Source organism: Sinocyclocheilus rhinocerous, unplaced genomic scaffold, assembly GCF_001515625.1.
Source record: "Sinocyclocheilus rhinocerous isolate Xijiao unplaced genomic scaffold, SAMN03320098_v1.1 scaffold936, whole genome shotgun sequence".
Lineage (NCBI taxonomy): Eukaryota > Metazoa > Chordata > Actinopteri > Cypriniformes > Cyprinidae > Sinocyclocheilus > Sinocyclocheilus rhinocerous.
In genome coordinates this window covers 138,964-154,046 of record NW_015662583.1, presented here as the reverse complement: position 1 = coordinate 154,046, position 15,083 = coordinate 138,964, and the positions used below count along the sequence as shown (strand labels likewise).

Below are 15,083 nucleotides of genomic sequence, written 5' to 3'. Positions count from 1 at the left end.
TATATCCTCTTGGGACCTGACTCTAGTGCTCAAAGCACTACAGCAGGGCCCATTTGAGCCTTTGCAGACGGTCGAGCTGAAATTTCTTTCGATGAAGACTTTGCTCCTGCTGGCATTGGCCTAGAGGGAGGGTAGGGGACCTGCACGCATTTTCGGTCAACGATTCGTGCCTAGAGTTCGGGCCGGCTGACTCCCAGGTAACCCTGAGGCCCCGGCCCGGCTATGTGCCCAAGGTTCCCGCTACGAAACAAATTATAATAGTATATCAGTGATAATAAAATAAAATGTACTCTTCCTTCACAGTGAAGTGAAAAAATGTCTAAAAAAAAACACATTACATATTGAATATTTTAAATTCATATTATAAATAAAAATATATAAAATATTTTAAATTCATATTATAAAACTTGAAATAATGTCATAATTTCACGTTTAATGCAATGCGTTACTTGTCGTTTCTTTGTCATTGTTTGTGAAATTTACTAGCAAATTCAACTAAAACTAAATAAATTAAAACTAAAAACTGAAGTTAATAAATAGAAACTAAAAAAAATAAACAATGATAAAAAATTAAAAAATTAAAATGACAAAAACACAACAAAATTACTAAAACTTTAATTAAAATTAAAACACAAAATAATGAAAATTATATCAAATTTCAAAATATATAAAAAAATTATAATATTATATCAGTGATAATAAAATAAAATGTACTCTTCCTTCACAGTGAAGTGAAAAAAATGTCAGAAAAAAAACACATTACGTATTGAATATTTTAAATTCATATTATAAATAAAAATATATAAAATATTTTAAATTCATATTATAAGACTTGAAATAATGTCATGATTTCACGTTTAATGCAATGCATTACTTGCTGTTTCTTTGTCGTTATTTGTGAAATTCACTAACGATTTCTGATTGAAAGCTGTTTTAAAGTAAACCCTGCACCAATTTAGTTTGAGTTCGGCCGGATGCCAGATCAGCAGGAAATGCACGGGTTGTTTAACAGGGATTCTGGTGTCGGGTGTCTCGTACCCTTGGTGTCGTTGAGCGGGTCCATGTGTCTGTAGATGTAGCCCTCCAGGTAGCTGTGGAAGCGAGGCGTCGGGGGGAAGAAGGCCAGACAGATGGCCATGAGCTCCCAGCCTCTCTGGAGACTGTCGTAGCGGAAGTTCTCGGTGGTCTGTCGGCAGAGCTGGATGTAGAGCTCATCCCGCAGACCCTGGCAGCTCCAGCCCATCACCACCACCTCCAGAGCCCAATCAAACAGACGATGAACACTATTAACAGCAATTATCATATGATGCAATCAAACTTATAGTAAAATTTGGTAGTTCTGTAAGTTGTTTCAGGGTTGGCATCATCTTGTATATTATAGAAATTTACTAAAACTAAAATTTTTGTAATTTTGTTGCATATTGTTGTCTCTTTTATTAGTTTTGATTAATATTTTAAATTAGTTTATTTATATGTTTTCCATTTAATTTTGCCGTGTATTTATGTAATTTTTTATTCGTTTTTAATAATATTTTGAAGTCATTTTTATTTTTATATTTTACATTTTAATATTAGTTTTAGTAATTTCGTTTTGCGTTTTTGAAATTTTTATTACTTGCTTCTAATATTTGAAACATTTTTTATGTTTTTATTTAAATTGTAGTTTTAGTACTTTTGTTGTTTTTGTATTTTTTTTTAGTTTTTATTAATATTTTGAATTAATTTTAATTTTTATATTTTCCATTTTAATTTTAGTTTCAGTAATTTTGTTGCATGTTTTTGTAATTTTTTTATAGTTTTTTTTTTATCTTGTTAATACCATTTCGAATCAGTTTTTATTTTTATATTTCCCATTTTAATTTTTTTTATTTTGTTGCATGTTTTTGTCATTTTTATTAGTTTTTATTAATATTTTGAATTAATTTTAATTTTTATATTTTCCATTTTAGTTTGAGCAATTCTGTTGTGTGTTTTTGTTGTCCGTTTTATTAGTTTTATTAATATTTAGAATTTGTTTTTATTTTTAAATTTTCCATTTTAATTTTTGTAATTTTGTTGTGATGGAACAGTTTGTTGTGTCATTTTCATTAGTTTTTATGAATATTTTGTTACATTTTCAATATTTTGTTACATTTTTATGTTATATTTCAACCCTGTAAAGCCTGACATATGAAATAATAGTCAGAAAAATCGAATTATTTAGAAATGGAACAGTTTACTGAACCTTCAGACAAAATATTTTAAAAACAATGTGTTTTATGTTTTGTATCATATTTGATACTTTTATGACTCATATAACATGATATAGTGAGAATATGGAGGAAAAATAGCTCAATTTTATTCAGATGCTGATATTTATACAATGAAATTCTGATGCTTGTGATGTAAATCAATGAGATCTTTATAACAGTACAGCAGATACTTACATAAAATGATATAAATATCAGTCGTCACTCTATATCTCCAATAATATGTCTTAGTAACAAGAGATTTAAATGATCCAAACATATAATGCAATGCAATACAATGATGATTGAGAGATGAACAAATAAACGTTCCTCAAATGTCTGATGATCATATTTGTGAACTAAAAAGTAAAGCAAAATTTTGATCATGTTGATCATTTAGAGGCCAGATATTCACATATCATATATGAAACAGTAGGTTTCTAGGGTTTAATGGGTGTTTTGGTGTACCTGCGTGTGCTTGTTGAAGTGTTTGGACGCCCAGTTCTCGATGTCCGTCTCGGAGGACGGTTTGCGGAGCGTGAACTCTGGGAAGACACCGCAGCTCATGCTGGGCATCATGTTGCGGGCGTTACGACTGGCCTCGAACTGAGAACACGCTCCGAGATCCTCCGACTGGAAAGAAAGAAAACATTGTGTGCTGATGTTGAAGAGCAGCATTGAGAGCAGAGGAAGCACAGATGTTAAACCTGTCTCAGTCACAGGATCGGGTCAAGAGGAGACCGAGAGGAAATGAGTCAAGCACCAAAATAATGAGAGAACTACAACAACAGCAGGACTGCAGAAATACCTCCTTCAGGCAATTATACAATTATACAGTTTCAAATGATTCAAGCAGTTTCCTCCTGTGGCCTCAGTAACATCAGCGCTTATGAAACGCGCCATGCAAAGTTAAACACAAGTTAAACAAAGTTAAAAACTCGCAAATTATTAATAACATGGACCTGAGAAGACTTGTACATTTTCTGAAGAAGGGGAAAATTACAAATATAAATAAATCTATGTTTATCTATTGGATGATGCTGTTTAATTTTGCAAAAACATCATAGATCATGTTAAATTGAAATCAATTTTACAATAAATTATAGAACACACAGATTTGCATATCTGAGCTGAAAACGTAAACAGCATTTTAAATAGCTACTTGTTTTAAGCTAAATATTAAAAAGTAGCAAAAAAAATGTAATAAAAATAAACAGCAAGGTTTATGATTAAAACAAAAAAGTGTCCAAATAAGAAAAAAAAGCAAGAGGAATATAATAATAATAATAATAAATTCCAAAAAGTAATTAATAAATTGTTTTGAGTAAATGCATCTTGTTTGAAAGATGCAAAAAATACTGATTAAGATATTTTTTTTGTAGTTAAAAATATTTTGCTTCAGAAAAAGATCACCTAGTTTCTTGTTTTAAACATAAATATTAAAAAAGTAGCAATAAAAAAAACTAAATAATAAATAAAAATAAATAGCAAGGTTTATGATTAAAATGAAAAAAAAAAAATGCTGTTGGGGTAAGAAAAAAAAAGCAACAGGAATATAATAATAATAATATTTACATTTTCTACACAAATTATTATTATTATTATTATTATTATTGTTGTTATTATTATTATTCCAAAAAGGTAATTAATAATTAGCTTCGAGTAAATGCATCTTGTTTGAAAGATTTGAAAAATTAACAGTGAATTGTTCAGTTGCTATGTGAATCATTTATTGACATGATGAATCGCGCAAACAAACTGATTGACTGTATTTCAGTGTGACCGTGTTGTCATAAAGGTTTGAGGAGGTTCAGCTCTGATGATTGTGGAGGGTTTCATGGAAGGTGTTTGACTTCAGCTGTGTGTAAAGACCATGAGATCATGTGGGACAGTCTGTCCTTGCTTCTTCCTGAATGACTTCTTATTCTTGGCTCCAGAAATACAGTTCATTTGAGCAAGCAATTATCATTGCTAATGACTCCCGTGAGTCTGCTGAGCATCATAATGAACATCTGAACACTGTGAGTTCAGAGCGTTCAGTGTGTGTGTGTGTGTGTGTGTGTGTGTCATCATGTAGTGTTTGAGCTCCAGACACCAATGAGTCCCCTAATCATGTGAGTGATCAGAAAACAGGTGGACAAAATGTGCAAAATGTCCTAGCAACTGCATAGCAACACTCTAAAAACTTACCCAGAACACCCTAGCAACTGCATAGCAACACTCTAAAAACTTACGCAGAGCATTCTAGCAACTGCATAGCAACACTCTAAAAACTTCCCCAGAACACCCTAGCAACTGCATAGCAACACTATAAAACCTCTCATAAAGCCCTAGCAACTGCATAGCAACACTAAAAACTTACCCAGAACACCATAGCAACTGCATAGCAACACTCTAAAAACTTACCCAGAACACCCTAGCAACTGCATAGCAACACTATAAAACCTCTTATAACGCCCTAGCAACTTCATAGCAACACTTTAAAAACTTACCTAGAACACCCTAGCAACTGCATAGCAACACTCTAAAAACTTACCCAGAACACCCTAGCAACAAATATATATTTTTAAAAATAATTTTGAAAATTCTGCTTAAAATGAAAAAAAAAAATAAAAAATACTAATTGTTGTTGGGGTAAGAAAAATAAATTCTGACAAGCTTAAAAAAATAACAAATATAAAAATAATAACAGAAAAACCATACCAAAAAAAAAAGTAATTAATAATTAGCTTCTTGAGTAAATACATCTTGTTTGAAAGATGCAAAAGTAAAAATATTTTTTGTAATAATTAATTATTTTAAAGTAAGATTTTGAGGGGAAATGTGTTTGAAAATTATCACAAAGCAACAAATCCTAACAGTCCTAAAACAGGCTTCAATTTCTTTATGCACAATATGATTTCTGACTCTTATCTTTGGATTTTAGGTGTGGAATGTGGTGATGTGTCACGTGTGGCCGTGTGTTGGTGATGTGAGTGTGATGCCCTACATAAGCATGAGGACCACTCTTCAAACTGAACATGCTGAAATATTGATGTGGAACAGCAGGGCGTGTCTGTGAGTGTGAGTGTGAGTGTGTGATCTGCTGTACAAACACTGAAACAGCCTAAAACCTCCCAGAAAACACTGCAAATGGAAAAACATCGCAAACACCTTCCAGAGACACAAACCGCCCTGAAGAGTTGCTAGGCTAGGGTGTCCTGGGAGGGTTTTTAGAGTGTTGCTATGCAGTTGCTAGGGCATTCTGGATGGTTTTTAAGATCGTTGCTATGCAGTTGCTAGGGCGTTCTGGCCGTTTTTTTAAGAGCGTTGCTATGCCGTTGCTAGGGCGTACTGGCCACTTAAAATGAAAAAAAAAAATAAAAAATACTAATTGTTGTTGGGGTAAGAAAAATAAATTCTGACAAGCTTAAAAAAATAACAAATATAAAAATAATAACAGAAAAACCATACCAAAAAAAAAAGTAATTAATAATTAGCTTCTTGAGTAAATACATCTTGTTTGAAAGATGCAAAAGTAAAAATATTTTTTGTAATAATTAATTATTTTAAAGTAAGATTTTGAGGGGAAATGTGTTTGAAAATTATCACAAAGCAACAAATCCTAACAGTCCTAAAACAGGCTTCAATTTCTTTATGCACAATATGATTTCTGACTCTTATCTTTGGATTTTAGGTGTGGAATGTGGTGATGTGTCACGTGTGGCCGTGTGTTGGTGATGTGAGTGTGATGCCCTACATAAGCATGAGGACCACTCTTCAAACTGAACATGCTGAAATATTGATGTGGAACAGCAGGGCGTGTCTGTGAGTGTGAGTGTGAGTGTGTGATCTGCTGTACAAACACTGAAACAGCCTAAAACCTCCCAGAAAACACTGCAAATGGAAAAACATCGCAAACACCTTCCAGAGACACAAACCGCCCTGAAGAGTTGCTAGGCTAGGGTGTCCTGGGAGGGTTTTTAGAGTGTTGCTATGCAGTTGCTAGGGCATTCTGGACGGTTTTTAAGATCGTTGCTATGCAGTTGCTAGGGCGTTCTGGGAGGTTTCTAGATCATTGCTACGCAGTTGCTAGGCTGTTCTGGACGGTTTCTTGATGGGTGCTATGCAGTTGCTAGGGCATACTGGCCGTTTTTTTAAGAGCGTTGCTATGCCATTGCTAGGGCGTACTGGCCAGTTTTTAAGAGTGTTGCTACACAGTTGATAGGCTGCTCAGGCTGGTTTTTAGAGTGTTGCTATGCACAGTTGCTAGGCTGTTCTAGCTGGTTTTCAGACTGTTGCTATGTAGTTGCTAGGGTGTTCTGGGAGGTTTTTAAGAGCATTGCTATGCAGTTGCTAGGCTGTTCCGGCTGGTTTTTAGGAGTGCTGCTATACAGTTGCTAGGGTGTACTGGTCGGTTTTTAAGAGCGTTGCTATGAAGTTGCTAGGCTGTTCTAGCTGGTGTTTAAGAGTGTTGCTATGCATTTGTTTGGCTATTCCGGCTGGTTTTTAAGGCCGTTGCTATGCAGTTGCTAGGCTGTTCCGGCTGGGTTTTAGGAGTGTTGCTATGCAGTTGCTAGGCTGTTCTGGCTGGTTTTTAAGGGTGTTGCTATGCAGTTGCTAGGCTGTTCCGGCTGGGTTTTAGGAGTGTTGCTATGCAGTTGCTTGGGTGTACTGGCCGGTTTTTAAGAGCGTTGCTATGCAGTTGCTAGGCTGTTATGGCTGGTTGTTAAGAATGTTGCTATGCAGTTGCTAGGCTGTTCTGGCTGGTTTTTAAGAGCATTGCTATGCAGTTGCTTGGCTGTTCCGGCTGGTTTTTAGGACTGTTGCTATGCAGTTGCTAGGGCACTCTGGGAGGTTTTGAGATTATTGTCTGAGCTGCATGTTTTTATTTGGGAATCATCATTAATGTTGAGGGTTTGCGTGACTGTTTGTCTTACAGCATTTCCTGTCTGTCTCCATTATTATCCGCAAATAGAGCAGAACCTAAAAATCCCTCCAAGGAAACACTCACAGCATTTAGCTGGTGAGATCAGCTCAGCTCAGCCCGATATCTTCAGAACAAAGATATGACTGGTTGGGTAACAAGCGTCTGAGGGTCAGCTGTCCCAATTAACCTCACTGGCAGCGTTTAAGCAGCGGTTCAGGCCTGATTCTGGACTCATTATATTGGGCTGAAAGAGCTCAGAGTTCAGCTCATCAGAGGATTCCAACTCATTCACCTCAGCACCAATGTGTCCAAAAAACTTCTTATTACGCAGCTGAAAACTGCAAAAACAGAGCACTGACATCATAACACATAATCAGAAAACATGATTGGAGTTCATTGCTGTTAATTAAACAGTGAAGAAGTGCGTCTAATGTATAATAAAGCCACAGTTCCTGGAGCCTTTACTTTCCCTCAAGCCTCAGAAAACTTGAGCTGCTCTAGTGCATTCCTCTGTATCTCACATTCATAACATTCTATTCCACCCTAATCACCATTTCATTAAAGCGATTCTCAAAGTTTTTTCATTCGATTCCCTTTGAGCTAAAACATTTACGTGAAATAACCCTGAGATTTAAAGTTCATATTTCAATAACACATTCACATGTTCATAGTTCTCTGATGTTGGTTAATGGTCACATGATAAGGGGGGGTAAACAATTTTTTTTAAATCATTTTTAGTAAGATTATTTTTAAAGTGTTGCTATGCAGTTGTCAAGGTGTTTTGAGTGGTTTTTAGAGTGTTGCTATGCAGTTACTAGGGCATTATGAAAAGTTTTGCAGAATGTTGCTATGCAGTTTCTAAGGCTTTCTTGGTGTATTTTTTTTTTTTTGAGAGTTGCTATGCAGTTGCTAGAGCTTTCTGGCCATTTTTAGAGCGTTGCTATGCAGTTGCTAAGGGTGTTCTAGCAGGTTTTTAGAATGTTACTATGCAGTTGCTATGGTTTTTTGAGCATTTTTTAGAGGGTTGCTATGCAGTTTTGTATGGCATTCTGGCCATTTTTTCGAGTGTTGCTATGCAGTTGCTAGGGCGTTATAGAAGGTTTTCAAAGCATTGCTATGCAGTTGCTAGGATGTTCTTGGAGGTTTTTAGAGCGTTGCTATGCAGTTACTAGGGGGTTCTGGTCAGCTTTTAGAGCTTTGTTATGCAGTTGCTAGGGCATTACAGAAGGATTTTAAATCATTGCAGTTGCTAGGGTGCTTTACTGTTTCGCGGCAAAAGAGTTCTGTATCTCCAAATTTGTGATCTCCTTGTTTTTAGACTGTTGCTATGCATCTTTCAATGCGTGTCTGGTGGGATCTTGCATCTGTTTTATGGTCCAGAAAGTAAAAATGGTGCATTTGATTACCTATTAAACTAATTATACAGCTGTCTGGAGCACAAACGCTACAGGACGACACACACGCAGAAGTCTAATACTAGAGGTTAGAAAGCTAGAGGATTAACCCAAAGTATACAGTAACTAATTGTAAAGGTGATGCTTGACTCACATAAATCATAAAAAAGAGTTGCAGAGTGTTGCAGCACCTAAAATAAATGGCAGTCAGGACTGTAATGTGTCCCTAGTATCACAATAATCTGGTAATTGCCTCCCATCTGCTGCAGTGTCATAAATATGAGAATCTAGGCAATGTTTTGAGTTTCTGTGGTTGTGCATTACCTGCGAGGGATGGAGGTAAGGTTCAGGTGATGCCAGGTTGGTTTGCACCGACAGACTCTTTTCTAGCAGCGTCTGAGGAAATGCCAGTCTGTCCAGGGTGGCACGTTTCCAGTGGCTGTCCTGTTGCGCAAGGGCCTCGTCTTCGCTGAACGCTCGCACCACCGGACCAGGCAGCGGCAGGGGCATCGCCCCATCACTTTCATACCCGTCTTTTGCTCCCTGTTCGGAAAACACGCCCCCTCGCTGATGTAACATCTGCTGAGCCTCCCATGCCAACCGGGCTTGAGTGATCACCGCCCCAAGACCGGATCCCATGCAGTCACCCTCTCCTCCCGGCAAAGACGGCTTCCGGTTCTTACGTTTCCGGTTGCCGCCGTTGAGGTCGTGACTGTGCTGTAACGTAAAGGAGCCACCATAAGAAAATCCGGCTGACAGGCTATTTGAACTGGTCGTGCCGTAGCTCAGCAGACGCTCTGTCGTCCTAAACCGAGGGGAGGAGCCAGACTGCTCGACATAAACTAGCTGCTTTACATATTCCCGCCCAGCTGCGCTATACTCCCGCCCACTAGAGTTGTAATCCCGCCCACCAGAGCTGTAGTCCCTCATGCCCGAGCTATAATCCCGCCCACTGGAGCTGTAGTCCCGCCCTGCAGAGCTGTAGTCCCGCCCACTTGAGCTATAGTCTCGATCACCCTGGTTGGGCGTCTTGTCGGGGGTGGAGCTCCGCTGTCTCGTCAACACCAGTTGACCATAAGGAGATGGGCTTTGCTTGGGGGAGTGGTAAAGACCTGGTTTTCGTGCCGGAGACCTGTCAGAGCCAAAAAAGGCCTGGTCGCAGTGCATGTCAGTGGGCGGTTCCTCATAAATAGGCGGGGACTGGTATTCCGAGGGCGGTTCCTCGTACAAAGGAGGCTCGTAAGCATAGCGGGGCGACGATGGCTGGGAATCGCCCGAGCAGCGGCGCTGAGTGCCGCCCAACTCCGCCCTCTTCTGGAACGGAGACTGCGATGCGGGGCGGTCGGGCAGGGAAAGGGGCGTGGCTTCAGGGTCTGAAGGAGCATTGTTGGACGAGCGTCTGGAGCGTGGGGAAGAACTGGAGTATCCGTTTCCCTGCGTCAGAAAACTGGGTTCCCGATCCGACACCTTGATGAGCATCCTCTCTCTGGTGCCAGTGCCCCATCTGAACCTAAACAAGAGAATATAAGACACAAGAAATAAAATTAAAGATTTTTTATTTTTTTTTTTTACTATTTATTTACTTTAATTTAAAAGCATTATTTTTAAGTCTGGAAATACCACAGTACAGCAGGGTTGAGACAGAAGTCAGGGATCTTCTAATAGTATTATAATATTCTAATAATATTACCTAATTAGAATATTAAAATGATTAACAAATAATATTGAAATATTAAATAGGATTTTTCACTATTTAGACAAAACAAATAGTATAACATATTTCCGATAAAAGCTCAATTTAAATAAAAAATATAACCCAATGAAATATAACTGCGAACAATATAAATTGACTGAATTTGAGAGTGTTTCCATTATACATGAAACAAGAACACCAAATGAAGTGACAGAGTACAGTATGCTATTAATTATAACATTATTTTTATATTAATTATAACAGTAGTAAGTCAAGGGGACACATAAAGCACAGTTTCTTGAGCCAATTATATTGAGTAATCTGAAGCACATCCTCATTACTAGCTCTTTCTGAAATGGCTCCTCAATGGAAATAATACTGGCCCTGCAGAGACCCTTACAATTTCACATCCGTGTCAAAAGAATGTCTTTGTGTAAAGAATTTTGTCACTTCACGGTTTAATTTCCACAATTGAATATGGCAGCATTCCTGGTCCTGACACATGTAAGGATATTTTCTGTTGAAATATAGTGGACTGTATTTAAGAGTAAAACCATGTTTCTCTTCAATACTTTGATTTAAATCTTCCTGCCAGGATGATTAGTTGGACCACAGTACCAGAATCTGCTTGCCATCACCTTGAGGTTCAAACTGCACAACTGCACATATTTTTGGCTTAGAAAAATAGTATAACAACCCTGTCTCCTTCAGGCAAATGCTCTCTGTGTGTTTGCCAGCTCTGAGTTGCCTAAACGCTAGTAGCAATTTTCTGCCTGACAACAATTTTTTTTTGTTCATGGTCTCAACTTTCAGTTTCCATTTTTAAGAAAACTTTGCATTAAAATAAAAGTAAAAATCCCTTTGTATTAATTAAAATTATTAATGTATCAGAACAAATCTCCTTTACAGAGAAAGAGATCATTTGTGGCCTGCCAGTCAGTGCATATGTGTCCTGCAAATTGAGCGGTGATGCTCATGTGGGAGACTCTAATTTGGATAATTTCCACAAGAAATAAAATTAAAGATTTTTTTTTTTTTTTTTTACTATTTATTAAAGGGATTATACAATGAAAAGTAAAATAAAATAGATTCAATAAAATATGAACATTTATTATTTTTATTTGATCTTTTTTAATTATTATTTTATTTTAATTTTATGGTATGAATTTTTAATTTCCCTTTAATAAATAGTTATTTATTATTATTATAAAAAGTAAGTCTATAAATAAGATTTTATTTAATATTTATTAAAGGGACATATCATGAAAAGTAAAATAAAATAAAATAAAATAAAACAAAAAAGTAAATTAAAATACAAATATTTATTATAAAGAAACAATTCACCTCTTTATCTTGTTTTACTATATGATATTGCCCCTTTAATACACATAAAATAAATAAAAAAATCTTATTATTAAACGAGAAAACAAGATTTAATAATAAGATTTTCTTTACTATTTATTAAAAGGGCCACATCATGAAAAGTTAAATAAAAAATATAATCCTTTATTTTGAAAAAATAAATACATAATGCACTGTAGACATTTCTTAACCTTCAGATCTCATAACTCATTTTCCAGTGCAAAAAGTCAGTTTATTACAACTAAGATGTTAAAATGTCTTGTTCTGAAATGATCACAAACCTCTTTACTTCTTAAATGTGATGAATTTCCAAGTACAACGATATTCAATGAGGGGAAAAAAGGACTGAGTGGGATTTTATCTATGAGGAATTGACTGCATGATAAAAAGTGTCTCTATTTAATAAGAGGGACTGATGACATCAGATGAAAAAAATCATTTCAGAGTATTTTGATGAAAATGTTGGGTTTGTTCAAATCACTAACAGTGACTACAGCAATAATATTAGTGATGTTTGACCACTTAAAATCTCAATCCTTCAAGCCTTTCAAGGGCATTTTTAAAAATATCTAAGTCTAAGAGGTCTGTGAGTTTAAAGCACACAAAAAAGGCCTCTGAGCGATCAAGAAAAGAAGTGTGTAAAATCAATTCAGCACTTGGCCACCACGGCCCTCTGAAGGCTCCCCATGACCAGACTGGATTACACAGCCAAGTGTGTGTGTGTGTGTGTGTGTGTGTGTGTTCACTTCTTTAGTAGCCGGATTAAAACTCCGAACACAAGAAACTTATCTCTCACTCCGTCTCTCTCTCGAGCAAGAGACCCACTACAAAGTGAGCAGTGTTTTCCTCTGGATATTAATTATTCATGCATTTCCAACCTTCAAATCAATGTACACATTCTATGCCTCTCTCTTCTTTCATTCCCTCGGCCTCCTCCTCCTCCTCTGTCACACGAAATCATTTCACGACCCTCCCTTCCTCATCCTCGCGTTCCTCATGGGTTGAAACTATTTAAGTGTGACAACGTTGGAATATTAAATCTAAAAAACAGCTTGAAGCGTTATATGCATGTGTTCTTCAATCTTACCTTTTCTTCCATTAATTTTTTAATGCACATGCAAATTCGTCAATATCTCTCACTATTAAGCGGCAAGACACAAGAAATAAAATTAAAGATTTTTTTTTTTTTTTTTTACTATTTATTAAAGGGATTATACAATGAAAAGTAAAATAAAATAGATTCAATAAAATATGAACATTTATTATTTTTATTTGATCTTTTTTAATTATTATTTTATTTTAATTTTATGGTATGAATTTTTAATTTCCCTTTAATAAATAGTTATTTATTATTATTATAAAAAGTAAGTCTATAAATAAGATTTTATTTAATATTTATTAAAGGGACATATCATGAAAAGTAAAATAAAATAAAATAAAATAAAACAAAAAAGTTAATTAAAATACAAATATTTATTATAAAGAAACAATTCACCTCTTTATCTTGTTTTACTATATGATATTGCCCCTTTAATACACATAAAATAAATAAAAAAATCTTATTATTAAACGAGAAAACAAGATTTAATAATAAGATTTTCTTTACTATTTATTAAAAGGGCCACATCATGAAAAGTTAAATAAAAAATATAATCCTTTATTTTGAAAAAATAAATACATAATGCACTGTAGACATTTCTTAACCTTCAGATCTCATAACTCATTTTCCAGTGCAAAAAGTCAGTTTATTACAACTAAGATGTTAAAATGTCTTGTTCTGAAATGATCACAAACCTCTTTACTTCTTAAATGTGATGAATTTCCAAGTACAACGATATTCAATGAGGGGAAAAAAGGACTGAGTGGGATTTTATCTATGAGGAATTGACTGCATGATAAAAAGTGTCTCTATTTAATAAGAGGGACTGATGACATCAGATGAAAAAAATCATTTCAGAGTATTTTGATGAAAATGTTGGGTTTGTTCAAATCACTAACAGTGACTATAGCAATAATATTAGTGATGTTTGACCACTTAAAATCTCAATCCTTCAAGCCTTTCAAGGGCATTTTTTAAAATATCTAAATCTAAGAGGTCTGTGAGTTTAAAGCACACAAAAAAGGCCTCTGAGTGATCAAGAAAAGAAGTGTGTAAAATCAATTCAGCACTTGGCCACCACGGCCCTCTGAAGGCTCCCCATGACCAGACTGGATTACACAGCCAAGTGTGTGTGTGTGTGTGTGTGTGTGTGTGTTCACTTCTTTAGTAGCCGGATTAAAACTCCGAACACAAGAAACTTATCTCTCACTCCGTCTCTCTCTCGAGCAAGAGACCCACTACAAAGTGAGCAGTGTTTTCCTCTGGATATTAATTATTCATGCATTTCCAACCTTCAAATCAATTTACACATTCTATGCCTCTCTCTTCTTTCATTCCCTCGGCCTCCTCCTCCTCCTCTGTCACACGAAATCATTTCACGACCCTCCCTTCCTCATCCTCGCGTTCCTCATGGGTTGAAACTATTTAAGTGTGACAACGTTGGAATATTAAATCTAAAAAACAGCTTGAAGCGTTATATGCATGTGTTCTTCAATCTTACCTTTTCTTCCATTAATTTTTTAATGCACATGCAAATTCGTCAATATCTCTCACTATTAAGCGGCAAGCCATCTGGCATTAACCGTGCAAATGTCTTCCAACTCACCGACCGCCCACTTCTCTCGGGTTTCCGGAAAGATTTCAGCAATTAAATGCAAACTCACACTGAGTTTGTGGCTTTTATGGAAGCATACTGCATCATTTCATAACCTCAGAGCTCATGGTAGGTCTGTCTGGAAAGGTTATACTCCTATGGCTAAAACTAAATACTTCTCTAGGAACAAAAAATTATTTTCTTACACACTATAATACTATGCATGCTATTTTTGCAGTGTACGTATTCTCTGTACATCATGTTGATTTTCTGTATGCATCGCATAGAGCGCAACAGTCTGAAAATCCCATTCAATGAAAAAAAATTATTTTCTTAAAGGGGTCATATGATGCGATTTCAAGTTTTCCTCTCTCTTTGGAGTGTTACAGGCTGTTCGTGAATAGATAAGATCCCTAAAGTTGCAAAGACTAAAGTTGCAAACCCAAAGAGATATTCTTTATAAAAGTGAAGACTGGTCCATGCCCTCCTAAAACGCCTCGTTTAAACACGCCCCCACATGTCTACGTCACTGTGTGGGAAGATTTGCATAACGCCGCCCAAATGTTCACGCAAAGAAAGAAGGTGTAACTTTATTGTTGCCGCCACTGCCATGTTGTGAAGACACTGTTTCGTTGCGAAAGCGAAAATACTTTGTTTGGTCTTCCAAAAGAGGACACAACTAGAAATCAGTGGTTAAGTTGTATTTACAACACTGTTCCAGAACAGTTCAACCCAAATATTCAGATGTGTGCAGCACATTTTATGGAGGACTGTTTCCTGATCCTGGAAGAGTAGACTACAATG

General features: G+C 36.1%; 1 protein-coding gene across 1 annotated transcript in view; it reads right to left on the bottom strand.

The window, feature by feature from the left end:
* The window catches only part of LOC107728102 (rho GTPase-activating protein 39-like), a 51,993-nt gene that overhangs the window by 10,070 nt on the left and 26,840 nt on the right, over window positions 1-15,083 (bottom strand). Inside the window, exons 3-5 of the mRNA XM_016538182.1 lie at window positions 8,856-10,041; window positions 2,697-2,861; window positions 1,039-1,252 (exon numbers count right to left, since the gene is read on the bottom strand). Coding sequence (XP_016393668.1) covers window positions 1,039-1,252; window positions 2,697-2,861; window positions 8,856-10,041 — 1,565 coding nt within the window. The remainder of the gene's footprint in view (window positions 1-1,038; window positions 1,253-2,696; window positions 2,862-8,855; window positions 10,042-15,083) is intronic.